Consider the following 25,696-nt stretch of genomic DNA (forward strand, 5'->3'; position numbering starts at 1 on the left):
TAAAATTTGTATTTTGAAATTATGAATTTATTCTAATTTCAATGGTTTAATGTCTTGCAGTTTTATTTTCAAGTATAATTTGAATACTGTAGATATTCTTACTGGAAAAGTTGAGATCTTTTTTTTTTTTTTTTTGAGCACAAAATAGGCTCAAATATGATCCTATATACTAGGGCTTCAAATTGGTTCAGTCATGGCCAATGAAATAAAATCGGAACAGACCCAATTTTTTAAAATTTGGGTGATCTGAAATGATAACCGGAACAGAAAAAATTACAGGTCAGAGCCCTGGAATGGGAGTGAAAAAGGTGCAGTGAGCCCTTTCAGGAGCCTGTTGAGTGAGATTGGATGATTGGCAGGACTGTGGAGAGTGATACACATTCATAGCAACACAGGTGGCCACTGTCTTTGAGCGGGGTACCACTGTTTCCGACTCTGCTCCAAATCTGACGGGCAAGAGATTGGTTGCTGTGCAATGCATATGCTGCCCTTGTTTTCTCAGAGGTAGATTAAGATTCCAGCAGGGCTTCGACTTGTAATTTTTCTCGTCTGGTTATTGTGTCAGTTCACCTAAATTTTGAAAATGCGGGTCTGTTCCAGTTTCTCTTCCTCAGCCGCGACTGAACCGGGAAGAACTGGTTCGAAGCCATGCTATATACCGAACATTAAATCTAACCCATTTTCATTGGTAGTCTCATACAGCTTGAAATTGGATTTCAACTACATTTGTAAATGATTTATCATAGCTTCTTAAGATATACAGATTTCTACGGCTTTCCTTCTTAAATGCTGATAGGTTCGTTTGGGGGCATCCATTGTCCAAATTACCCGTTTTTTTCTACACTTGAATTTTCAGTTGGGGGTAGACTAGTGAGTAGAGCCATGGGTCAGCTCTGACTTAGAACTATGTAATACCTCTTTCATGCCTAAATTAATCTTCATTTTGGGCCTGAGAGGGTCCAACTCCCACTGGAGCTGGGACAATGCCACTAGGCCCTGTGCTGCTCACAGTTGGATGGGATACCTCAGCCCTAACTTTCTGGTTCAGATGTTTAGGAACATGCCTGAGCTTCTAGCAGTTTTCAGGTAGGTGATTTCCTCATAAGAGAACATTAAAGAAGATTTATTTATAATTTAAAAAAAGTAGAATTTTTCTCTCTATATTATACAATTTAACTTTATGTCCTCTAGTTACAATGGATTGTATGCATAGTTGCATATTTTGATTTGTGAAACATGTTTTATATGTTATAGTTGCTATTTAAAGAAAGCTATCTCAAAAATATCTATCTCAAAAAATATCTCAGAAAAAAGCTATTGGAATCCACTCGGTGGCACTGGGTTTTTGGGTTTTTTTATCTCAAAAATAAGGAATTGCTTAAATGCATTATTGTTTCTGATTGAATTCTTATTAAAATTAAAGTTTTTATAGTTACTCTACTGAATTTTAATTGAATGTAATATCAAATAGTCTAACCAGTGATCTGTTGGTGTGATGGCCTAATGGCAAATAAAGTCTTTGTACACAAGTTTATAATCATTGGAAAATCTCATGTTAGGAAGAGTCCTTTGAGTACAACTGTAGAATAATTGTAGAGTAGAAATTGCATATGAAATGCATGGCCTCTAATATTTTTCCTATTTAAGCCTTCCCTCCTCCTTTGTTAAATAGCATAACATTGTTTCCCAGAAGTGCCACATCGTTTTACTGCATACAAGTTAAGTTGAGGTTTCCTCAAAATTTTTTAGGTGAGTACCCAGAATATGAAGATGGGTGGGCTGCCGCGTACAACACCTCCAACTCAGAAGCCCCCCAGTCCTCCTATGTCAGGGAAAGGGACACTTGGGTGAGTATGTAACTAAGTAATAATTGAAAACCATTTCATGTAGTGAAAACTAAACACTACATATAGTTCAATTATTTTTGAATATTTGAAGGCAGAACATTTCCTTTCTAGGATTATCTTTTTTGTGTGTAACTTTCCATTTTCCTGAGAGAGCCATTTTATACTTTAAAAGAGTTTGGTTTTAGAAATTGTTTTTCTAGTGAATTTTAAATTTGAGGGAAAATTCTGGCCCAAGTTTGTGGCTTATTATAAATTGCTCTCTAATTTTAATTCTGATTTTTCCAGAAGTTTTTTAGAGTCTTATTACACTTGAATGGAAATTTACTGTTCTTCTGAAGAAGGCTGTGTAGATTATAAAGTTCTGTGTAACCTGTGTTGTTATGCGAATATTGAGCTTTATTTAGTTTGGTGATGCCGAATTTTGGGCTCCTGATTTGACTTTTGGCAAAAATGGTCAATTAATAGAAAAACTTGCTTTTTAACTTATATAGCATCATGGTAGTTTATAGTGGTTATCACGATTGAGATTTGTGACCCAGTGGGTGGAATGCAGCCCAGAAGCCAGATGATTAAAATTCTCATCTAGCTCTGTTGCTCACTCTGTGGTCTCACACAGTCAACCTCTCAGCATTTCAGTTTTTTCATCTGTAAAAGGGGGTAATAGTTGTCCTCTATCAACTTTTCAGGGACACTGTACCACAAATTGGATTTTTAAAAAATGTATCAGACGAAGACAAAATGCTTTGAGAACCATTGGCTTTATGGTTGATATCTTGACTTTGGCCCCCTCACCAAAAAAAAACCTACTCAAGCACTGTGGATCAGAACAGGACAAAGATGAGTTGGAATATAAAGGAAGATAATGTTGGAAGAGATAACATTGGAAGAGGGAGGGAGACAAAAGAACAAAAGTGAATTACAGACAGGAATAGAATGGTTTTATTTGGGGTAGACAAAAAATTCTTGGAGAAGAACCTAGTGGATCAAGTGAGATTTGAACTTCAGGGTAGAATGTATAGATGACATGGTAGAGTATAACTGTGCCGGAGTGGGAGTAGAGAGATGAAGAGGAAGTATTTGTTTTATTTTCCTGTGGAACATGTACATTTTTATCATGTATACTACCTAACAGATTTTGTTTGGTTTTAAATCAAGATTGTAGCAAGGTAACCCACTGTAGTCTGTTGTGAAGTAAAATTTTCTGTTGCTTTCAGATTTTGAGGATTGACTAATGTGCCAGTATTTTTTTCATGTGTATTAGCAAGGGTCTGCAGGATCCTTGGAGACCAGAATTGCTGAGCACCACAGAGCCAGTTGATGGTTACAGCCTGGCTTTCTCACATAGTCTTTGGCTGGCCACCGTGATTTGTTCTCTGCCCCCTAATTGTTTACTGTTTTCTTATCATTGCCTTCACGGTACAGTTCTCAGTTATCAACGAGTTTTTCCTTGGATAAACAGAACATTTTTATTGTCTAGGAAAAATTATCTGGAAATGAGACGTTTGGAAATGAATCAGTTTCCTATTTTATTGTTATATTTATAATTTCAGAGATGCCTAAACTTTTTAGTATTGTAAATCCAAAGTCTTAACATTTCTCTTTCTCTGACCCTATATCACATGCAGTGCGGCCTGTTTATTTTTAATTACTAATGTGTGTATGCATATATTTATGCAAGGAGTCTTTGAAGGTAGTAGAGTAGATGGGGTCATTGAAAGTGAACTCATCCAAAGTGAGTGAGCCGTCACTCCAGTGGCCCAAGGGAACAATCTTTAAAGGACTCCTGGGAGTCTTTTGGGAAGCGAATCACTGAGAAATGCAAAAGTCAAATGAGCAACATCATTTTAGGAAAACTAAACTTTCGTTTTCACACCTTGAGGTGCCAGATTTTTATTGTTTCTCATTGTCAGTTTTATGTCAGTTGAGTATTTATCATTGTTCCAAAGAATTCTGGAAACTTTAAGATAGATGAGAACTAATTTAGTAATCACTATTATTCCAGTATGGATCCTATTTCCTATCATATTTCCTTCCTTACTCTTATCCTCTTCCTTTGAAAGGAAATTTTGAGAAAAAGAGGAAAATATATGTTAATAAAATCCAGTGTGGTTTGTACTTTACAGTTCAAAGTAAATGAAGTAGAAGGTCTTGGGTGGTCTTTATCTTTTTTCCTTTTCAATATTGAACTATGAGGAGGGTAATAGGAAAGAGGAATGAAGATGGAACTGGAGGGAGAAAGTAAGGTTGTGGAATGGAAGGAGATAAGGTTGAATTGTGTATTTCTGTGTTCAGGTATAGTGTAATTTCTATGTATTATATAGAAAGAGCAATGAGCTGTTACAGCTGATATTGATCATCACTGTGGGAGTTGTAGAGCCAAATTCTGGATTTGTTTAGCCTGGCTTTGAATATCTTTGGTTAGGGGAGAGGCATGAGGAGGATAATTGATGTATTTATGCAGTGCAGTTGGGAGACTTTGACATGGTACTAAAATAATTTGAACTTCTAAGAAAAAAGCAGGCCCTGGGAAACATTAAGTGGTGTGTTCTCTGAGAAGGAACGAACAAAATTGCATTAGCATGGGGAAATGAGGTTGGAGACTAAAAAATAACAATGCTCCTTAAAACCATAATGGTGGAGAAGTAATGCTTTAGGAAAGGCTGAAAATTGGTAGCTGGGTTATGTTAAAACACATTTTTCTATCTTTGATTACAAATTGTATTTCACTACTGGCAACTCTTTGAATTTATTGTGCCGAAATTTGCCTAATCACACAATACATACGCTCTTCTTTTTGTAGGCGGCACTCCCCCTATCGCACACTGGAGCCAGTGCGTCCTCCAGTGGTACCAAATGATTACGTACCTAGCCCAACCCGTAATATGGCTCCCTCGCAGCAGAGCCCTGTGAGGACAGCTTCTGTGAATCAAAGAAATCGAACTTACAGGTATTTTCTCTACCTCAGTGCAAACTGTGATGGTCATAGTACCATAATCTGCTCAAATAACTTCAGTTAAATCTCTTTCATTTTCCAAGCACTAAGTTCTTTTTCTCACTCTACTCCCCTAAACCTCATCTGATTTCCACCTCTCTCTCCTCATGTTCCGATGCAACTTTGAGCAGTCAAGAAGTTGAAAAAGGACAGACATATTAAACTGCAAACTTCTCTACAAGGTTTATAGTTTAGTTCACCTGAAAGAAAATTATGGACAAGATGTGGGAAATTTCAAGTTGTTTTTTGGTGGAACTTTACAGATGAAAAACTATACACAATAAAATATTAATATGAAATAATATATCAAGATATTACAGATTAAAATTAATCTGTTTAGGAAAATTATTTTTTCATTATAAAGAAGTATCTTCAGAGAGGCATTAAACTGGAGTATAAGAAGGTAATATTTATTGTGTGTTGAGCCCCAACATTTGTCACTTATATTTATGGGGAAATTTTTCATTTTTCCTCATTTCTTTAATATGTGTATATTAAAAGATGGTCAAAACCAACTTTATTAAGAAATTCTTATTTGAAGTGAAGGGCTTTTGCATTATCTTTTTGTAGCTGTGCTCATTTCAGAAAATTTTGGAAATACTCGTGATATCTTCCGATCTATAAATATTCATGTTTGGTGGCTCTTATTTCTTTAGCAGCAGCGGGAGTAGTGGAGGAAGCCACCCAAGTAGTCGGAGCAGCAGTCGGGAGAACAGCGGAAGTGGGAGTGTGGGGGTTCCTATTGCTGTTCCTACCCCATCTCCTCCCAGTGTCTTTCCAGGTAAAACATTAATGGTGCTTCATCTTTGCTTGTCCTTTCTAAATTTGAATTCAGTTTGCAATTTAATTACAGTGGGCTTTCTTCATAATCAGGATTTTTTTCCTTCTAGGCCTCCATAAATGTTGGGAAGTCTTTATACATGTGTTATCTTTAACCAAGTGATTTGTAAGTTTTTGCTCTCTGCATTTCTCTGTTAGTTGGTTTTATGCCTTTGGTGCAGTGGCTCAGTTGGTGCTTGAGGTTCCAGGTCCCACTGTGGTATGAGTACCATGTTTAATTTCTGCTGGTATTATGACAGCGCATGTCTTTGGACACAGTGTGTACTTAGTTTGAGAGTCATCTTGGTACACAAGGATTAGACAAATACAAAGGTGGTGTTAACTGTTACATTTAGTGGACTGTTGAAACTTTATAGTCTCTGACATGGTACCCTCTTTGCTCTGAAGTAGAAAAATGTGCTTATTTGATCTAAGGACACACAAAATTAAAATTTAGTTTTAAAAGCGTGACAAAAGATAGAAGGATAGAATATTACATGCTTAAATTTACTTGAAATGACAAGTTGATAATACCTTTTTAAAAAATGATGAAAAGAGGGAATTTTTTTTAACCTGGTAAGATATTTGTGTCTGAAATACGTATTTATTTTCAGATATTTATAAATCAAAATGGGATACTGTTATTTTCTAGTGTGTTCTATCTAGTTTTGTATACTATTGACAGAGCATTATGCTTAAAATAACAATATAAAAGGAACACTTTCCTTCCAGTGTAGCAGTTTTCAGGTAAAAGGAATGTTTTCATGAATTTTTCCCTGAGCATCTTGAGTTATTTGCTGCATACAAAATAATCCTTTAACGTATGCTTCATTCTTTTTTTCAACATTATCTTCTATTCTTTTGTTGAGTGCTTAGCACTGAATATCTAACACTGAATACTCTGGTACCTTTTCTAATCCTGCCTAATGTTACTGCTTCATTAATGCTGCCTCTTACTCCTCTTTCCCCTCAGCCCCTGCTGGCTCTGCTGGCACACCTCCCCTTCCTGCTACTTCTGCCTCTGCCCCCGCCCCTCTTGTTCCTGCTACTGTCCCTTCCTCCACTGCCCCAGACGCTGCTGCTGGGGGTGCCCAGACCCTTGCTGATGGCTTCACTTCTCCAACTCCCCCTGTTGTTTCTTCCACTCCCCCTACAGGTGAGTATTGGCTTATTCCTTAGCAGGCGAACTGAGTCATCATTCTCTTACCTGGAGCTCTGGCTTTCAGATTTAAAATTTTTTATATTTGGTTGTACTTTGTATTAAAAAAATCTGAAAAATATGTATTATAAAATGGCATATGACTGAATATTAGAATTTCCTGTGAAAAGCAGGGTAGTTTCTATACATTTTCCTGTTAGTATAGCACAAATGCACAGTTTTATTGCTTGAATTCCATTTAGTAGAGATTTGTGAACTTAGCTGTAGCCATCTTCTGTATGGTTTTGAGAAGTTGTCATTAGGAATATTTTTTGTTACTGGTTAGGTCATTAACAAAAAGAAAAGTGGATGTAATAATTCTCAGGTATGTTTTATAGCATATATTTGCTGTAACAGTGTGAAAATCTCTAAGTGTTTTATAACAACCTGTTGCTTATTATAGCAGCATTGGGAAGTCATAGACAATGAACTTTTTTAAAATTTCAGGTTAACTTAAGTTGACTGGTGTTCTAGTGTTTTAAAATTGCAACCTAGAATCAGTTTTGGTAGGGGAGGAGCTAAAGGCACAATTGCTACAAAATATGTTTGCATAGTTAATAGTAAAGCTGGTTAGCAAGTAGGTTCTTATCAATCATAAAAATGTCTGGGTTTGGACACATCTCACCTTAGTGTTTAGATCACCGATCAAGTACTTCATAGGACATTCAGCTCTTCTGCTATAACTAGCTGTTTACATGTTTTTAAAGACATTTTTAGCTAAATTGGATTTTAGATGGTGTTTTATGGGATAGCTTCTAAAATAGCACTTTTTAATAATTGTAAAAATATACATAACACCACGTTTGCGAATTTAACATTTGTCCTGTATACACAGTTCAGTGTGATCGGTTACGTTAATCATGTTGTACAACCATCACCAATGTCCTTTGCCAAATTTTCCATCCCCATAAACAAAAACTCAGTGCTTCCTAAATAATAATTTCCCCCATTCTTCCTCTGTCTCGCTCTTGGTAACCACTATTAACTCTGATCTGTATACATTTCTCTATTCTGTGTACTTCATATTAGTGAGATTATACAATATCTGTCCCTTTCTGATTGACTTATTTCACTCAGCATAAGAAACGCTTTCTGTAGTGCATAAGTGTAAGCATGTGCTGTTCTTTGATTTACATATGACCCTTTTAGGCCAGACTAACTAGTTAAATATAGGGATCTTGTTCAGCCTCTGCATCAGTATAGGAAAGAATGCATCTTGTAGTTAGCTGTAGGCCTAGAAAGGACAGATCAACATTTTAGTTATTAAATAATAACATACCTGCTTCATAGTCTGCACTGAATAAACATTTGTTGTATGAATGGATAATTAACTGTAGTTTTTTTTTTAAACAAAAAGGTAAATGCCTAATTGATTTAGATTTATATAGTCTCTCTTATACAGTGTCTTTGAATCACCAAGTGCTTTTTTCTGTTTTTTAAGTATAATTTATGTACAGTAAAAATCACAGTATTCTTTGTGTACAGTTCTATGAGTTTTGACAAACATATAGTTATGTCACTACCACCATAATCAAGATGTGGAACAGGCCTGTCATCCCAAAATATTTCTCTGTGCCCCTTCTGCAGTCAACCCTTCCCCTCTACCCTCAGCCCCTGATAACTCTTTGATCTGATTTTTATCTCTAAAGTTTTGCCTTTGTAAGAATATGATATAAATGGAAGCATACAATAAGGTAGCCTTTTTGATCCTTTTTTTTGGCACCATGCATTTGAGATTTATTCATGTGGTTGCATGTTTCAATACACCATCTTGCCTCAAACTTACTGACATGGTTAGGTTCCAAAGACCAGGTTGTTACGTAAAATCGGCATTATACAAAATGGAGGTAAACCACATCAGATCACAAAATGGAGAATGACTACATTATTACATAACTGCCAAAACACTGAGAATCATGGCCCAGGCGAGCACCTCAGTGTGTGTTACTGCCAGATGTATGTCGTTAATGCGCAAGTTAGATAGTAGATTTTCTACTATTGTTGTAAATGCAAAATGGCAATAGTCTCACGGGATAAGTGATAGTTGATAAGTGAGGAGAAGGTGTATTTTGTTCCTTTTTATTGCTGAGTAGTTTTATTGTATGATTGTACCGCAGTTGTGTTTACCCCTTCCCTAGTTGAGGGACATTGGGATTGTTTCCGGTTTTAGGTGATTGTGAATAACACGGCCATAAATACTTACTTACAGGTTTTTAGGTGAACAAAGGTTTTATTTCATTTGGGTAGACATCTAGGAGGTAGGGTTGTGGGGTTATATGGTAAGTGAATGTTTATAAGAAACTGCCAGATTGTTTTCTTAAGTGGCTGTAAAATTTTGTACCCCCACCAGCAATGTATGATATTTCACTATTGTCAGGGTTTTTTTTTTTTTTAACTATAGTCATTCTAATAGGTGTTTAGTGGTTTTTATTTGCATTTCCCTTATAACTAATAATGTTGAGCACCTTTTCATGTGTTTATTTGCCACCTGTATATCGTTCGAATGTTTTGCCCCTCCCGCTCTGCCCCCCTTAAAAGAGTTGTCTTCTTTTCACTGAGTTCTTTTTATATTCTGAGTACAAGTCCTTTATCAGTTACATGATTTGCAAATATTTTCTGCAGCTTGTCTTTTCTTTCACTTAAGGTGTCTTTCAAAGCACAGAGGTCTTCATTTTTATTAAGTTTAAATCGTCAATTGTTTTTGCTTTCATGGATTGCGCTTTTGGCATTATATGTAAGAACTCTTTACTTAAGGTCACACAGATTTGTGTTGTGTTTTCTTCTAGAATTTTTTAAATTTTAGGTTTTGTCATTAGGTCTGTGATAATTAAGCGTAGTTTTTTTTTTTTTTTTTTTAATTTTAATCCAAAGCAAAATAAAGGCCTTATTAATAGCTAGCATGAATAGAGTCTCTTTTATATAGTGTTTTTGAATCAACAACGTGTTATAACGTGCAATTTTAGACTGGATCTAAGACTGTAGAGTTCATAATGTGTTAATCATCAGGTGTTTTTAAACCTGATAATCTTAGGCTTGTGCTAGTTATATGTTAATTAATAAAATGCCAATGATGTATTTGTATCTGGTGGTTCAAAGGCCTAACCGTGCCTTTTGAAAAATAGTTTTATCAGTTTATTTGTTTACATTTTTATCCTGGTTATATAGAAGTCTTGATTGATAATCAGTTATGTATAAACTTGAATACTCAAGATTTTTATACAACAGAAATGATTTTTAGGTTTCGATATTGTCATATGTAAGAAGATTAAATGGCATAGCAAATGTTGGGTGCTTTTCTAAAATACTTCATATGAATCTATATGAAGCCAAGTTTGATAAAATTATTGAGTTCCTGAAGACCAATTTTAGTCATGTAAGACCCATTTAAAATCATGGATGAGATGAAAAATTGTCAAAAATGTGTTTTTCTTGTCTCTTTTTTTCCCTTCTTCGTTCCTGATCACTTTTTCTCTCTTTCCCCCTCTTTCCTCTTCTCCTTTCTTCCCCTCTCCCCTTCCTCCTCATTTTGTTTTCTCCTTTCTCTTTCCTTCCCTCCTCTTCTTTCCCTCTCCATCCTTCTCCCTTTCCTCCCTTCCCTTCTCTCTTACCTGCTGGAGTGCTCTTGCCTGGGAGCTCCAAACTGTAGAGTGTGGATGCATGTGCACTCTCTCTGTGTCTCTGTTTGTCTGTCTGTAACAAAAGGTGATTGTAAGTAGAGGTGGGGTCAAGAAAACTTAGGTATCAGATTGCATTAGGAGATTGAATGGATAGGAAAGAATGTCTCCAGCTGGCACTGGCTGTTGAAGAACTCTCAGCAAAATATAGTAAGATAGATGATAAATTTGTACAGATTCATGGGTGACATTAAAATAAGATATATTTTGATTCGCTTTTAGTTTCTTAGCTTTTTCCATAACTGTAAATTTCTAGAGCTCTGATTTTAAAACAAAATAATCGAGCCCTTTAAAGATTGATATTTTTGATTGAATAAAGGTGTTTTTGATGATTGGGAGTTAATTATGTCACTTGACTTTTGCTGCTTTGCTATATTTTTCCTTTAAACAAATTGCTACTTAAGTTTGTTATTATTTGGAATATGACTGTCTTATTTTGGAGTAAGACTGTTGTGTGACAAAAATTTTTTACTTTCCCAAATGTTACTTTGTTGAGTACTTAGTGGGTGTTTTTTTTGGAAAATCAGAGGCGTAAATTTTAATTAACTGTGATGATTTTGAAATCCCATCAAATTATTGATTTAATAAATTCCTCATTAATAATCTATTTTAGGTGTAGCTTTGCCAAACTTAATCATAATTTTATTCATCTACTTTCCTGCTTTTGCACTTTGATATGTCAGCTGAACAATAACTCTATTGCCTTGCATTACAAAGTAGCTTGCGTTTGTCAGTTAGAAATTAAATTAGCTAAGCATTGCTATTTTTAATAATCTTATTAAGATTCAGGCATTCCACCTAAAGTGTTTTATTGTCTGTGATAATTTTCTTTGAATGACAGATTTATATTCTGTCCTTTTTCCAGGTCATCCTGTTCAGTTCTACAGCATGAATAGACCTGCCTCTCGCCATACTCCCCCAACAATTGGTGGCTCGTTGCCCTATAGACGCCCTCCTTCCATAACTTCACAAACAAGCCTCCAGAATCAGATGAACGGAGGACCTTTTTATAGCCAGAATCCAGGTTAGATTTTCTTTTAGATTCTGTAGAATGTATCTAATTAAAAAACTTTGAATTATAAATGCCTAGCATGTGATAGTTGGTCAATACTATTTGTTGAATGAATGGATGAATGAATAAATACAAGATTGCTAGTATTTTCCAATTCTTTATTTTTTAAATCAATCTGTGGCTTCCATGTCAAGTTGTCTAACTTCTTTTTTCTGAACAGAATCCTTTTGATGTGTTAGTGAATTTTTGCTTTTTAAAGTAATTACTGTGGTGAGCAGTGTTTCCTTTTTAATGAGATATCCTCGCTCTATGAATAGCAAATGATGAAAGTTGAGCGTACATAAATGGAGTTTAGAGGCGTCAAAGGAAATGAAAAATGACATTTTTTTTTTTTATTGTGCTTTAAGTAAAGGTTTACAGCTTAAGTTAGTTTCTCATGCAAAAATTTATACACATGTTGTTATGTGACCCTAGTTGCTATCCCTATCATATGCCACCACGCTCCTCCTTTCCACCCCGGATTTTCTGTGTCCGTTCAACCAGCTCCTGTCCCTCTCTGCCTTCTCATCTTGCCTCCGGAGAGGAGCTGCCCATTTAGTCTCATATATATACTTGAGCTAAGAAGCACACTCTTCATGAGTATCATTTTATGTCTTATAGTCCAGTCTAATCTTTGTCTGAAGAGTTGGCTTCAGGAATGGTTTTAGTTCCGGGTTAACAGATAGTCTGGCTGGGGGCCATGTCTTCTGGAGTTCCTCCAGTCTCAGACCATTAAGTCTGGTCTTTTTACTAGAATTTGAGTTTTCACTCTACTTTTCTCCTGCTCCGTCAGGGACTCTGTTGTGTTCCCTGTCACAGTGGTCATTGGTGGTATCCAGGCGCCGTCTAGTTCTTCTGGTCTCAGGCTGATGGAGTCTCTGGTTTATGTGGCCGTTTCTGTCTCTTGGGCTAATATTTTCCTTGTGTCTTTGATGTTCTTCATTCTCCTTTGCACCAGGTGGGTTGATGTATCTTAGATGGCCACTTACTAGCTTTTAAGACTGCAGACATCACACCGAAGTGGGGTGTAGAACAGGAAAATGACATTTTTGAAGATGTGTTGTGCTAGGCAACTATACTACCTTAGTCCATTCTCACATCAAATCTATGATGCAGGTATCATCTCTGTATGTAGATGAGAAAACGGGGACTTGGAGAGATTTGCCCAATTATTAGCTATCCATTCTGTTGCATCATGCATAGACATACATTTCATACTATACATAATCATTATTTTGCTTCTTTCCTAGAGAGGGTAATTGCAAATATCAGACTCTGTTTAAGTGCTGTGCACATGGTATGCCAACTTACTGTGTTTTTCTGGATTTTGCCAAGAAGCAAGCAAGCCTGTGTGTGAACTCCTCCAATGATAAGGGACAGCCCAGTCCATCTTCAGTAAGCCCTGAATTGTATGGAGCTAGATTTGTCTACTGCGGCTACTACCTGTTGATGAAACCATGGTTATATATAAACTTGTAGAAGAAATCCGATCCTACTTCTACATAAACACAGTTTAAAGAATGCTGTCCTGCTTATCATCTCATTTGATTCTTATACTCATGCGCAAAATAAGATTAATAATCATTTTCATCTATATGTTATGGGTGAGGAAACAGGCTGAGGTGATGGTCAAGTTAGGATTTGAATTTAGGTTTTCTGACTCAAAGTTTGGTAGTCTGTTTATTGTACTACCTTACTTGCCTTCAGATTTCTAAAGATCTTTTCCTTACCCTCCTGAGTCTTCTCTTTTCTGAGGGTAAGGATGCCCCCATTATATTGTAAAGTACATGAGAACCTAGGACTTGTATTACAGCTATGTCCTGGGATGTGTACTCAGTAACTATTTGTTGAACATTGAATGAGTCCCTGTGCCTTTATCCAAATCCCTTCACTGTTCACTGTTCTGGATCTCTCTTATAAATTAAATGTTATATTTCATTTGTAGTCCAACCATTGCAAAGCATAGTGTGAGTATCACCTCCCTTAATTAAAATGCACTTCTTTTACTGCTATCTCTCTGATCATACTTAGTGTTTTTGGGTGTGCCATACTTATAACTTACTTGACAAAACTTGTCTTCTTCATATAGTCTGCTTTTTTTGTGTGTATTAATTGTTTAATGAGAAACCAATTTGCACTGTAAACCATCCAAAGAACAACAACAAAAAAGAAGCTCTCATATTAGGCAGATGCTGCTGATCAGTCATTGATGCTGTAAGTGACAGGGTGTTGACACTTTGGAACCTGATGGCTCTACCTCCTCTGTTTCATTTAACAGCCACATAATTACAATATTGGAACATTAGGATAAAAAAATAAATATTAGCATACAAGATTTTTTAAAAGATAACCATAGTTCTACGTGTACAACTGATAACGGACATTTCCCTTTTACCTTTTTGATATGTAGTTTTTGTTCCAATGCATACAGAAATTTTTACATGGTTGAAACCATGGTATTTGGACAGTTTCATTTTGGGTGCATTTTCATTTTGTGGTGAGTGGTAAATATATGCAGAGAATTGTTCAGTCACTCTTTCTGTCAGCCAGCATATACTAAGACCCTTCTTTATACCATATATACCAGGCCCAGCTGGGGAATCAGAGCTCAAAATACACTCTTCCAAGGAATCTATGGCCTAATGAAGAACGTTGTTGTTGTTGTGTGCTGTCGAGTCAGCTCCCATTCATAGCGACCCTATAGGACAGAGTAGAACTGTCCCATAGTACAGTCTGCTTTTAAACCATGTTCCCAAACTCACATTTGTACAGGTGCTGTTCTGTACCTAAATACATTTATTACTCTTAGATTTTAACTTGTTAGATGCTGCTTGTTTCACAGTTCTGTTCAGGATAGGTTCTCTCCTGATCCTCTTGGAAACCTGGACGGTGATTTTTTATGCTCCTTTGCCATTCCTTATCCTTACATGAAAGAATGATGTCAGTCCAAATTGGGCTGGTTCTGTAATGGAGCTCTGTGATGCTTTACTGTTTATAGCTTAGGACCAACTATGTATGATATATGGAAAGTATATACAATAATATTTCATGTTGTGTACACATACACACCAAAATAGACTTAGGAAAACTCTCTGGGTGGAATTTATTTGAAAGATTTTTAAGCACATAAATAGATGTTTCAGTAATTCTTTGATAATTTGATTTTCATGTACTTGAAAGTAATGTTAAAGTAAAAAAAAATTTAAGTATTTTTCACACTGATAGAAGTAAGAGCAGTGAATCAGGATTGTTAGATCCTTGGTGTAATCTCTGGGACAATTTAGTTGTTTTTTTTTTTTCCCTTGTGCTCATTCTATTTAGTTCTGCTTTCTTGCCAGAGATTTAATAACTATTTAAAGAGGTGGCCACAGCTTTGTTAGTTGGTTAATCAGAGTGATTTTTGTAAGCTTAAAAAAAAAAAAAAAAGTATATCAAACCATGTGTCTTAGTCATATAGTGCTGCTATAACAAATACTACCGGTGGATGGCTTCAGCAAAGAGAAGTTTATTCTCTCACAGTCCAGTAGGCTAGAAGTCCGAATTCAGGGCACTGGCTCCAGGGGAAGGCTTTCTCTCTCTTTCGGCTCTGAAGGAAGGCCCTTGGAATGCATCAGTCTTCTCTTGGTCTGGGAGCATCTCAGCGCAGGAAACTCAGGTCCAAAGGGCATGCTCTGCTCCTGGCACTGCTTTCTTGGTGGAATGAGGTCCCCATGTCTCTCTGCTAGCTTCTCTCTCCTATATCTCAAAAGAGATTGGCCTAAGACACTACGTGATCTTGTGAACCTCATCAATATAATTGCCGCTAATCCGTCTTTATTATATCATAGTGATAGAATTTATAACATATAGGAAAATCATGCAAAATGGTGGACAGTCACACAATGCTGGGTCTCATGGCTCAGCTAAGCTGACAGATATTTTGGGGGGACACAGTTCAATTCATGACATTCCACCCTTTAGCCCCTCAAAATTTATGTCCTTGCCACATGTAAGACATATTCACCACATCAAATCATAGCAGAAGTCTTAAATCAACTCCCAGTCCAAAACACAAAAATTCCTCATCATCTGTGAAATCTGGAATGCGGGTTATCTGCTTCCAAAGGTGCAATGGCGGGACAAGCACAAGCTAGACATTTCCATTCCAAATAGGAAAAATTGGAGGGAAACAAGGCATAACAGGCACTAAGCAAGTCAGCAGAACACACTACATTAGCCCTCAAGGCTTTGCAGATAATCCTCTGTGCTCTAAGACCATTTACACAATGGCCCTGCCCTCCAGATTCTAGGTATTGGCCATACTCTCCGGATTCTGAGTGGAGGCCCTTTGGCTTTAGCTCTGCCATCCAGGCCCACTGGAATGGCAACTCTGCTGCCTAGGCCTTAGGAGCACCATTCTCCTACTCCATCTGAGTGGTGACTCCACCCTTAGAAATACCAGAAGCCATGGCTCCACCCTTTGAAACCCCAGAGGTCCTGGCCATAGCTTTTGAGACTGAGGCAGTTTAGCTTCTTGTCTCTTCAGCTTCTGCTTCCTGGTTTCTTGGCCCATCAGCTCCTCAGGCCTCACGCCCACATCTGCCCTGCTGGGGCAAGTGTTCATAGCTCTGTAGCTCCACCCATAAGTGCCTGTAGGCACCCCACTCCGCCAGTAAACTTTGGCTGGAAGGTACTCAGCACTGTTACTCCATGGGTTGGCAAGCCTAGCTCCACTGATAAGTGCCCAGAGGCACCCTATTCCGCCAGGAAGCCTCCTTCACACTGGCACTCAGCTCTTTTGCTCCATGGGTCGGCCCCAGCGCTATCTGGCACTAGTCTCCTGGTTCTGCAGCTGCCAGTTCTCTGCTGCTGTTGCTTCTCTGTTGCTGCCGGTCCTTTGCTACTGCCAATCCTTTTCACAGTTTCAAAACTGCTTCCACATTTTAGGTATGTTAGAGCAGCACCCCACTCTTGGCACCAAATTCAGTTTTAGTCATCTAGTGCTGCTATAACAGAAATACCACAAGTGGATGGCTTCTACAAAGAGAAGTTTATTCTCTCACAGTCCAGTAGGTTAGAAGTCCAAATTCAGGGCGCCAGCTCCAGGGAAGGCTTTCTGTCTTTGTCATCTCTGAAGGAAGGTCCTTTTGATGCATCAGTCTTCCCTTGGTCTGGGAGCATCTCAGTGCAGGAACCTCAGGACCAAAGGACATACTCTGCTCCTGGTACTGCTTTCTTGGTGGTATGAAGTCCCTGTGTCTCTCTGCTCACTTCTCTCTTTTATATCTCAAAAGAGATTGTCTTAAGACACTATCTAATCTTGTAGGCCTCATCAGTATAATTGATGCTAATCCATCTTATTACATCATAGTGATAGAGTTTACAACATACAGGAAAATCACATAAAATGGTGGGCAATCACACAGTATTGGGACTAATGGCCCAGCTAAGTTGACAGATATTTTTGGGGGACACAATTCAACCATGACACTGTGTGTTTTGAAAAGCTCTTTTATCAGGACTCAGTGCTTTGCAAACCAGTATTCTAAGGCTATTAGATGCATCTTCATTTTACTTGGTTTAGAATATTACAAATATCTCTTGTCTCAACTCTCACTGGTCCCACAGTGGTCCCTATTTTTTCATATTTAAAATATAATTTATTGTGCTTTCTTAAGTAGGTAATTCCCTGATTTAAAAAAATGGTCTCAGGTGTGTTTTATGAGCATATTTTTTGCAGTTGGAGCCTTTCCATGGATGAGTGCATCTGAAGAAGTGAGCTTACAGGCTGGATTCATGTTACTGCAAATGTAACAGGGCTCTGGTGCATGCAAGCCTGGCAGCCCTGTTATCGTATTTGTTAATGTACCATTTGGTTTGATTTTGAAAGGGCAAAATTTGCTTTTGATTTTTATTCCTTTCACATAGGAATTAAAATATGGACTCCCAGTGTCTAGTGTCAAGTCCTAGGAGCACAATAATTGTTTTGTAATGAGATTATTTCAGAAACAGGTTATCGAAAGGAACACTTTGACCAGGACATAACTGAAATCCATTTGTTTCTCATTGTTTCTTAATCTAATCCAGCCAATGAAGTAGCAATACCAATTTTTCATTCATTTTACCAGCAGCAAGGAGGTGCATTGAAACTCATAGGACTAATCAAGAGTTAAGTTGTTACTTTAAATATAAATGTGAAGCACCTTGTTCGTAAAGAATATGCATACATTTGCATATATGTATATATACATACACATATACATATAAGCCTAGTTTGGTAAGGAATTGAGAAAATGGTGTTTAAGTAGTGAGGCCTTTAGTAGAAGATAGCCTACATTTTACTGCTCATCTTTTCTTAATACAAGGCTTTTTAATAAAACAGCTAATTCATAAAGTGGGAATGTTGGCTCCCAGAAATATGACTGTGTGTAATTATATGAGGTAGAGAAATTTCTGTATGACTCTACAGTTTTACATTGGGAAATTTTTAGGCTTTACTAACCCCTGGGTGGTATTAAAAACAACCGAAAAGAATCAATGAAAAGAAGACATTGGGATGATGACATTGCAGAGGAGAAGCCATATCACATATTCTCTGAATGACTGTTAAGTTACAGCATTACCTTAAATATCCAGAAGGATGCAGATGTGATGGGGCTTTACAAAGTCTAAATAAGGAGCAGTACTAAGAAGCTCTTTTCAAATCTTTATTTCTGGTAATCTTTAGTATTCATTACAGAAAGTTTACTCTAGGAGAACAAAAGGGCAAGAAAGAGAAAACAACTAAAAAGTATCAGTATAATCTCAGATGACCCTTTAACATTGATTTATTAAACATAAGTTATTTCTTTAAACTGTCTTAATCTGCCCTGTTTTTTTGGCATAACATCATACAGTGATTTTTTAAGGAACAACAACAAAAAGACCGAATTAATTTTTCTGATACTATTGATGGTTAATGGATAACGATATTTTTTTCCATCAGCAAAGCTCCCCTTACTGATTAGTTAAGGTCACTTTTAAATACCCCTTGTTCTAGTCTGCTGTCCATGTTTAGAAAGACATTTCACTCTTAAATCGCTTAAATTATTCCCTCATTGGAATGTTAAGTATAAGCAACCAAACTTGAATGGGCTATCAAATATCTGTGGCCTCTAAAGGTCATTTCTGTACTGGTTTTAGATATGGTATTTACAGTGTTTATTTTGTCTAATTTTCTGAGTATTTATAAAGCTGTGAAAATAAGATGTAAAAGCTAGTTTTTTTTTTTCCCCTAAAACTCTTCAGTTGGATGTTTTAAAACACCAAGCCTCAAAGATGGTGCTTCAGAGGACTGAAGGGCGTGATTGGAAAGTCTGTATGTTTCATCAGCACCAATTCCTCCTCTGAGTTTGGTTTGCTTACAGAGCGTTTTACTGTTTATATTTCGTTGTGTGCACATAAGCTATAGTTCTTACCACTGTTCCACGTAAGAGTCTCTGCAGACTCCCGTCACTTGGTGAACCTGTGTTTTCACATTAACTTCATTATTGTGTAAGGCTAAGTGTGAACATATTACTGAATCGAAGTATGGATACTCTGGTCGTTAAAGGGGGAGAGTCTAGTCATATAAGGAATCATCTTAGCTAAGTAGAATAAAAACAGTTGGAAAAATTGTTTCCTGCTCTTGCCTGTCCATGAGATGTGTAGGAATAGGGATGGAATATTGCATGCAATTCTTTGCATCAAAGTTCTGCTTAAATTCTCCAGAATAGTTCAGTTTCAGCTCAACTCTAGGGATGATAAATCTAGTCTAATGTAGGCTGTTATATTCTGGTTCACAGGAGTCCTGGCCAGATGAAATCTTATATTGTTCAAAAAGCAATATTGTGGTTTCTGGAGTAATTTGGACCACGATGTGAAAGGTTTGCCCTGGGCAAAAAAAAAAAAAAATTGGGGGGTGACCTTTTCGATACCAGACAGAGTTGGATCTTTTAACACACTCTGGACTAGCTTTGAAAAAAATCTGTGTGATTCTATTTATGAAAGAGCTGGGATTGTTTTTACCTGGGCTGCTGTTGGTGGACTTCTTAAAACCGCTGTTATTTCAGATTTGCACTGTCAGAACTAGAAAAGAAAGAAAACATATTCATCTTTAAAAAAATAATAAACTGAGCCCACCCACAAAAAGACTGCTATACATTAAGCACCTAATCATTCTTTTTTAGCCAAACACCAAAAGGCAGTTTTTTCATTTGGAAGAGACAGAATGATTGGAGTGGTAAATTTCCTACTTGGTTGTTGCAGGGGAGGTTGGGATGTGTGCTAACAGAAGAGGGTGAGTTTTTCATCTTATTTGATATGAACATGCATCTGATCTCTACTTTTCTAATGTTCTCATGCTGGTTGCTCTCTGCTGCCGTTTCTCAGTTTATTTGGTTTGTTTCTGTTACGTTCTCTATTCCTTGCGTCTTTCTTTGACCCCAAGAATTGGAAACACAGGGTGTTGTGAACTTAGCGGTTGTGCTAAGCCTTGGCACAGAGACACACAGGTAAAGGAGTTACTGCCAGGAAGTATGACTTTAGGGAGAAACCTAACCAAAAGGTATCTTTTAAAGATAAGTACCAACTTCTAGGGTTATACCACCTCTGTCCCTTAAATCTCGATATTCTTCAAGACAGCAACAACTGTTATTTCTCCACTGATTTGTACCTCTTGATTTTTCATACAAACTCAAACAAAATTTTCCATTTGTCTTCCATATTTATGCATAAAGCATTTTATATATCTCATTTATCATGTTATTATCTCTCTCCAATCTGCCCACTAATCAGCCCACCCTTTCCCCTGTGTTCTGTAGTTAGAGAGGATGAAGATCTAAGAGTCCTCTTCAGCTTCTTGCTCTCCTTTATATCGTAGCTAAATCGTTAGTAAAAGGAACCCTGGAGGTGTAATGGTTAAATGCTAGGCTGTGGGGCAGTTCTACTCTGTCCTATAGTGTCACTATGAGTCAGAATTGACTCTACGGCAATGGGTTAAATTGTTAGTTAACCAAGTACTTTTTTCGTCTTTTCTCTACACACTTACTGAGTTCACCCTCCCACCACCCCCCGCCCCCGGCCTTCTATTTTACTGCCTCGATTTTTTATGTGCCAGGCCCTGGGTTAGACTTCCTGCATACATCTTTTTTATCTTTGCAACCACTTTGTGAAGTAGGTTGCCTTACCTCCTTTTCATATAATATTCATGAATTAGGCCCAAAGAACAGCAAACGAATGGTAGGTCATGGGTTTGAGGCTGTGTGATTGTGAAGTTCAGTCTCTTTCCACTAAACACTCTTTCACTGGCACGTATGATCCTTCCCTATTTCATATCCACCCACTCACCTTTCCAGGATTTCTACTTTCTCTCTGGAGTTCTTAAGGTAGCCATATGGAGACGTTTCCAGTATGGTGAACTCATCATGCTGTTTTATGCCTCCAAGCCTTTGCCTGCACGTGGTTCTCTCTGCGTGATTGTTTTTCTCAACCCTTGTTTGCTAGGGGAGCTCCTCTTTCTTTAATTACTTACTCAGAGGTCATTTCTTTGTAGCCTTACCACAACCAGCACCACCACACTACTACCTCTGAGAAATTGCTACCACTGTTGTTGGGATAAGATTTTTGTTCTGCCATCATTTCACAACTGGAATGGATCTCTTTGAGGTCAAAGACTCTTACTCATCTTTTTAGTTTTATTAATCATAACTAATTTGGAGCTAATAAAGGCATTCTCTCTTTATAAGGCATACTTTATACCCATTCTGAAGGAAGCTGTAACTCTAGAGTTCCTCTTGGGAAACTGCATTTATACATTAAATGTTTGTTGAGGGCTAGTTTTAGTGCTAGGTACTGTGCCAGCTATTTGAGATAGAGGGAAAAATACCTTGCACTTAGTAGGAAGTCAGTAAACACTTGTTTAACTAGTGAAAGAAGAATCAGTTAATTTGTTAATGAAATAATGAAAAGTATAAATAGTAATGTTTTCTTTCCTCCTGTACTGATGAACATTTAAACTTGTGACCTTCATGGTAAAATTCAGAAAACCAAATTATTCATATAATCTGAAGAAATTCTCTTTGAGAAGACATGTTATTGATGTGAAAGGTCAGTTGGTATTATTGGCTAGAGCAGATCTGTGTATAATAAATGCCTCCTTATGTAATTTTTAAAACTTCCTAAAAACTCCCCTAATGTTTTGTGTGTTAATGAATTATCCCTCAAAGGGGGATTCTTAAGATAGCTTATAAAATGTTTCTGAATAGTGGTTTCCCTCCTTATATGTTCATTTTATTGTATTATCCTTTCCTTTTAATATAACTTGCCCTTACCCCTTATCCTCCACACCTTTTTTTGTTTTTGCAGTATCTCTTGCTCCTCCTCCTCCCTCCATCCTACAGGTAACTCCTCAGTTACCTTTAATGGGATTTGTGGCCAGAGTCCAAGAAAATAGTAAGTTTATGTCTTCTTTATGCTGTAGACCAGATTATAGGCATAAAATGTCATTTATATGTGATTGGCTGAATAGTCATTCACTTCCTGATCCTTCAAATATTTGAATATTATGATCAAGTCATATGAGTGGCTAGTGGTAACGATAAAATAATTAAGATGACGTTTTCTACTTTCAAATAACTGAAAATCTAGTAGGGAAGAAAAGACAAATATAAGGCATATGGAAGAAAAAAAAGATCACATCCAACTGGGGAAATGTTATTTAATCACCAGATATCCCATCTTTTTCTCAGGTTGCTCAGACAAGTAGTAGTCTAGTTTCCTATCACTGGAATTTTACAGCTATTGTAAATGGTCTCAGAATCTTCTCTAGTCCTGTGAGTCCATGCATAGGTCAGAATGGCCATTCCATGGTAGGTACCAGAAGACCAAGCTGCCCAGTCTGTTTCTCCCACAAAGTTTCATAGGTTGGCAGTGAATTTAGCTTGGCCTGGATTCTGATATTCAGCCATGCAGGACCAGATAACTACTAATTTTATTGAAACATTGAGCCTTCTCCTAGGGCAGCATTAAAGAAGCCCAGGTGACTGATGTCTACAAATCAGGAGGCCTGTATTAATGTTCAGTGAGGAATTATTATCACAGAAACCAGTGAACTTAGACTGTCTGATATAGGAATTCTTGTGAGCAGTCTGCATGAGGAGCCACATAATCATAAGGTTGCCTGATGGGCATGGAATCAGAATGAGGGGAAAATTACATTAATTAAAGATTTAATGTCATCAGACTGAAGTAGCTTAATGTATCTATCTCATAAAGACGGCCTCGACATTTGCTCTCTGTTGCCTAGGGCTCCTGCACTTTTGGAAATGGGCATTGCCAATACTAGAATGTAAGCTCTATGAGAGCAGGGAATTTTGCCTGTTTTGTTCAGTGGCTGTTTCCCTAGCACTTAGATAAGTATTTGACATAAAAGTAGGCACCTTTGATCCCTTCTTTTTTGTGCTTTTATAGCTGACTAAATGCCCCTTTTGAGCAACACATTCTTTATATGTGTTCCTGTTTTAGCTGGTTATTGTAATCCAGCCTTATTGGTCTGAGGGCTTAGTTTTTCTTTCAGGTGACTTTACATTTCTATTTGTTAATTTCTGGAAATAATCTGTTTTATTTACTTCTGTTTATTGGGACGTCCCCCATGAACACCTCCAATGTTTACCCACTGTGATTTCTTAAGATGTTTTGTTAAATTTAAGAGCTATTTTCGTGTATAGTCAGGTCGATTTCATAAGCTTTTAAATTATGCTATTGAGACCCACTGTTCTTTTGGTTTGGGTTGACTCACGCAAGCTCAGAGAGAAGTTGGCCTCCCAGGAAGGTTCAACTGTTCGACGTGTGCCCAGTACAACCACGGTCTGACCCTTTGCCAACCTTGTGAAGCCAAAAGTAGCATAGAAGGTCACTGTTCTCTACTCTTTTTTTTAAAATATTCGTCTGCATCTAAACTGGACTATATTGAAAGAGTAGCAAAATGGAAGGAATCTCCAGTGCTTGTTCTATTCTACACACCCATATAAAGTGTTGTATTGAGATGAAATGTCTAAGCATCATTACAGTAAAAGACATTTTCTCCCATCACACACCTAATTTAATCACATTGATTAATGAAGGTAGTCACTTGGATGATACTGCTTTTACTACCATGATGAGCATTCACCTTGGAGAATTTTAACAGTCAGTTGTTACTGCATGATGTCACCTACTCTCAACTAAGTGGTTCTAAGCAGCTTTCAGAGTAAAGGCCAGATCTTAAAATGAACATTGAAGACAAATCCATCAGACAAACAGGAGTGTTTGTATAGTAGCTAAAAGGTTATTATTATTTTGTAAAAAACTAGATTTGAAAGTTGGACAGGATTATGAAGCAGGATGTCAGTTTTTACCGGTCATTCATGAAAGTTGTATAGTTTGTAGAAACATCAAAAATGTTTCATCAACAGACCTCAAAAAGTAGTCTTAATTTAATATTATTGAAATGCATGCTTACAAATTTAAGACTTAGAAATGCCTTAAGTAGTTGACTGTAAAATATTACGGCAGCACTACCTACATTTTTAAAGTCAGCCCCGAATTCTGCCAGCCTAGCATGATTGTCTTTTGATATAGTCCTTTCTCATCTCTTTTCGTAGTCATATACATTTCTCACCTATAACATGTATAAAACAAGAAACTTTTATATGAAGTATGCTGTCACTGATTGTACAGACATGGCAGAATGTATACATTCAAATGAATGTTGTCCTCTTCAAAACATTCACCTTGGAATTGTATATATACCGATCTTTAGAATTACCTTCAGAGCTTTCCAGGTACCTTATTTTGAAGATACTCTGGTAACAAATGTTTACTCTGCATTAAGTTTAATTTCAGAAAGGAGTCTGGAAATTACGGAACCAAGTTGCTGTGAGTTGGAATTGCCAGCACCCAACAACAACAACATAATGAACCAGTTATACTGGGCTAAGTAGTGCAACTATGATCCTATTATTCTCCTCCTTAAAATCCTCCTATGGCTCCCCATTGCTTTTTAGATAAGAGTCCAAAATGCTACAAGGACCTTCCACCTGATTCTCTCCAGCCTTCTCATGCCTCTTTCTATCTCCAACTCTTCATTCCAGCCACACTGAACACTGCTCAGTACTTTGAAGAGTTCTTGTACTGTTACCTTTGCACTTTTTTTTTTTCTTTACATGGAACATGAAATATCCACCCCTCCTTCACCTGCTGGTCATTAACTCTTCACTTATTCTTTAGGTGTCAGGAAGCCCTCCCTGTATCATGTAAGAGGCTTGGTTCCCTGATGTGCTCCTGTAAGATCCTAAGGCGCTTACTACACTTAATGAGTGTGTGGCTGTCACCACTACCCTATTCTCAGTGCTGAGCATAGTACCCACTCATTGTAGGCTCTCAGCTGTTTGTTGAATAAATAATAATGAAATATGACTTTAAATTTATTAGATTTATCTCATGCCGTAGTGTAGTTTTTAAGATCACAGGCATTGGAGTTCAAATTCCTGCTTTTCCACTTACTTGTAGGACCTCGGATAAATCACTTAATCTTGGAAAGCTAATTTTCATATTCATAAAATGAGTATTAAAAACACCACCTCCCAAGATAGTGAAGATTAAAATGAAGTAATGTATTTTATTATAAAGTGCTAGCTCAGTACTTGGAGCGTTCTAAGTCCTCAAAAATGGTAGTTTATGTTGATGGTATTATTAAATTGGCTCTGAAGCAGTTGTAAGAAAGGTAAAAATGAGCAGTGGCAGCATCTTTGAATAAATTTGTAGTGTAATTTCTCAAGGTGATTGTTTTGAAAGACAAAGTTCCTTTGGATCTGTGTTTTTGTGAAGTTGTTTGAAGTCAATCTCTTTACCTTGCAGATACAAATAGGATTTTTTTTCCTCACATCAACCTTATGTATTTTATTATAAAGTATATACAAAAAAATCACATGTGTATATCTTTTGTTTATTAAAACCACTATGACTAAAGTATATTTTTCAATGGGAAAATACTGAAGTTCATAAAGTAGTTAAGTTACTGCAGAGCAGTGTAGCAGAGGAGAAGAATACTGGGATAGGACCGAGTATGATGTTGGTGTG

At 37.1% G+C, this 25,696-nt stretch overlaps 2 protein-coding genes across 14 annotated transcripts in view; one reads left to right on the forward strand and one right to left on the reverse strand.

Moving 5' to 3' along the window:
* The window catches only part of ABI2 (abl interactor 2), a 110,792-nt gene that overhangs the window by 73,964 nt on the left and 11,132 nt on the right, over positions 1-25,696 (forward strand). For 2 of the 12 annotated variants that reach the window (XM_049887917.1, XM_049887920.1), the window contains 5 exons: positions 1,750-1,847; positions 4,648-4,794; positions 5,496-5,620; positions 11,396-11,554; positions 21,944-22,030. In XM_049887917.1, the coding sequence (XP_049743874.1) occupies positions 1,750-1,847; positions 4,648-4,794; positions 5,496-5,620; positions 11,396-11,554; positions 21,944-22,030 (616 nt within the window). Of the gene's footprint in view, positions 1-1,749; positions 1,848-4,647; positions 4,795-5,495; positions 5,621-6,631; positions 6,815-11,395; positions 11,555-21,943; positions 22,031-25,696 lie in introns of all 12 variants that reach the window. The other 10 variants (XM_049887929.1, XM_049887927.1, XM_049887923.1 and 7 more) reach the window with 7 other exon arrangements.
* Positions 1-25,696, reverse strand: part of RAPH1 (Ras association (RalGDS/AF-6) and pleckstrin homology domains 1) — a 136,683-nt gene that overhangs the window by 10,328 nt on the left and 100,659 nt on the right. The window contains exons 16-17 of one of the 2 annotated variants that reach the window (XR_007517934.1): positions 19,607-19,666; positions 10,465-10,546 (exon numbers count right to left, since the gene is read on the reverse strand). Coding sequence is in view for 1 of the 2 variants with exons in the window: in XM_049887915.1 (XP_049743872.1) it covers positions 19,661-19,666 (6 nt within the window). In the remaining variant the exon portion in view is untranslated. Of the gene's footprint in view, positions 1-10,464; positions 10,547-19,533; positions 19,667-25,696 lie in introns of those variants that run through there. The other variant, XM_049887915.1, reaches the window with a different exon arrangement.

The sequence above is a fragment of the Elephas maximus genome, chromosome 6, assembly GCF_024166365.1.
Source record: "Elephas maximus indicus isolate mEleMax1 chromosome 6, mEleMax1 primary haplotype, whole genome shotgun sequence".
Lineage (NCBI taxonomy): Eukaryota > Metazoa > Chordata > Mammalia > Proboscidea > Elephantidae > Elephas > Elephas maximus.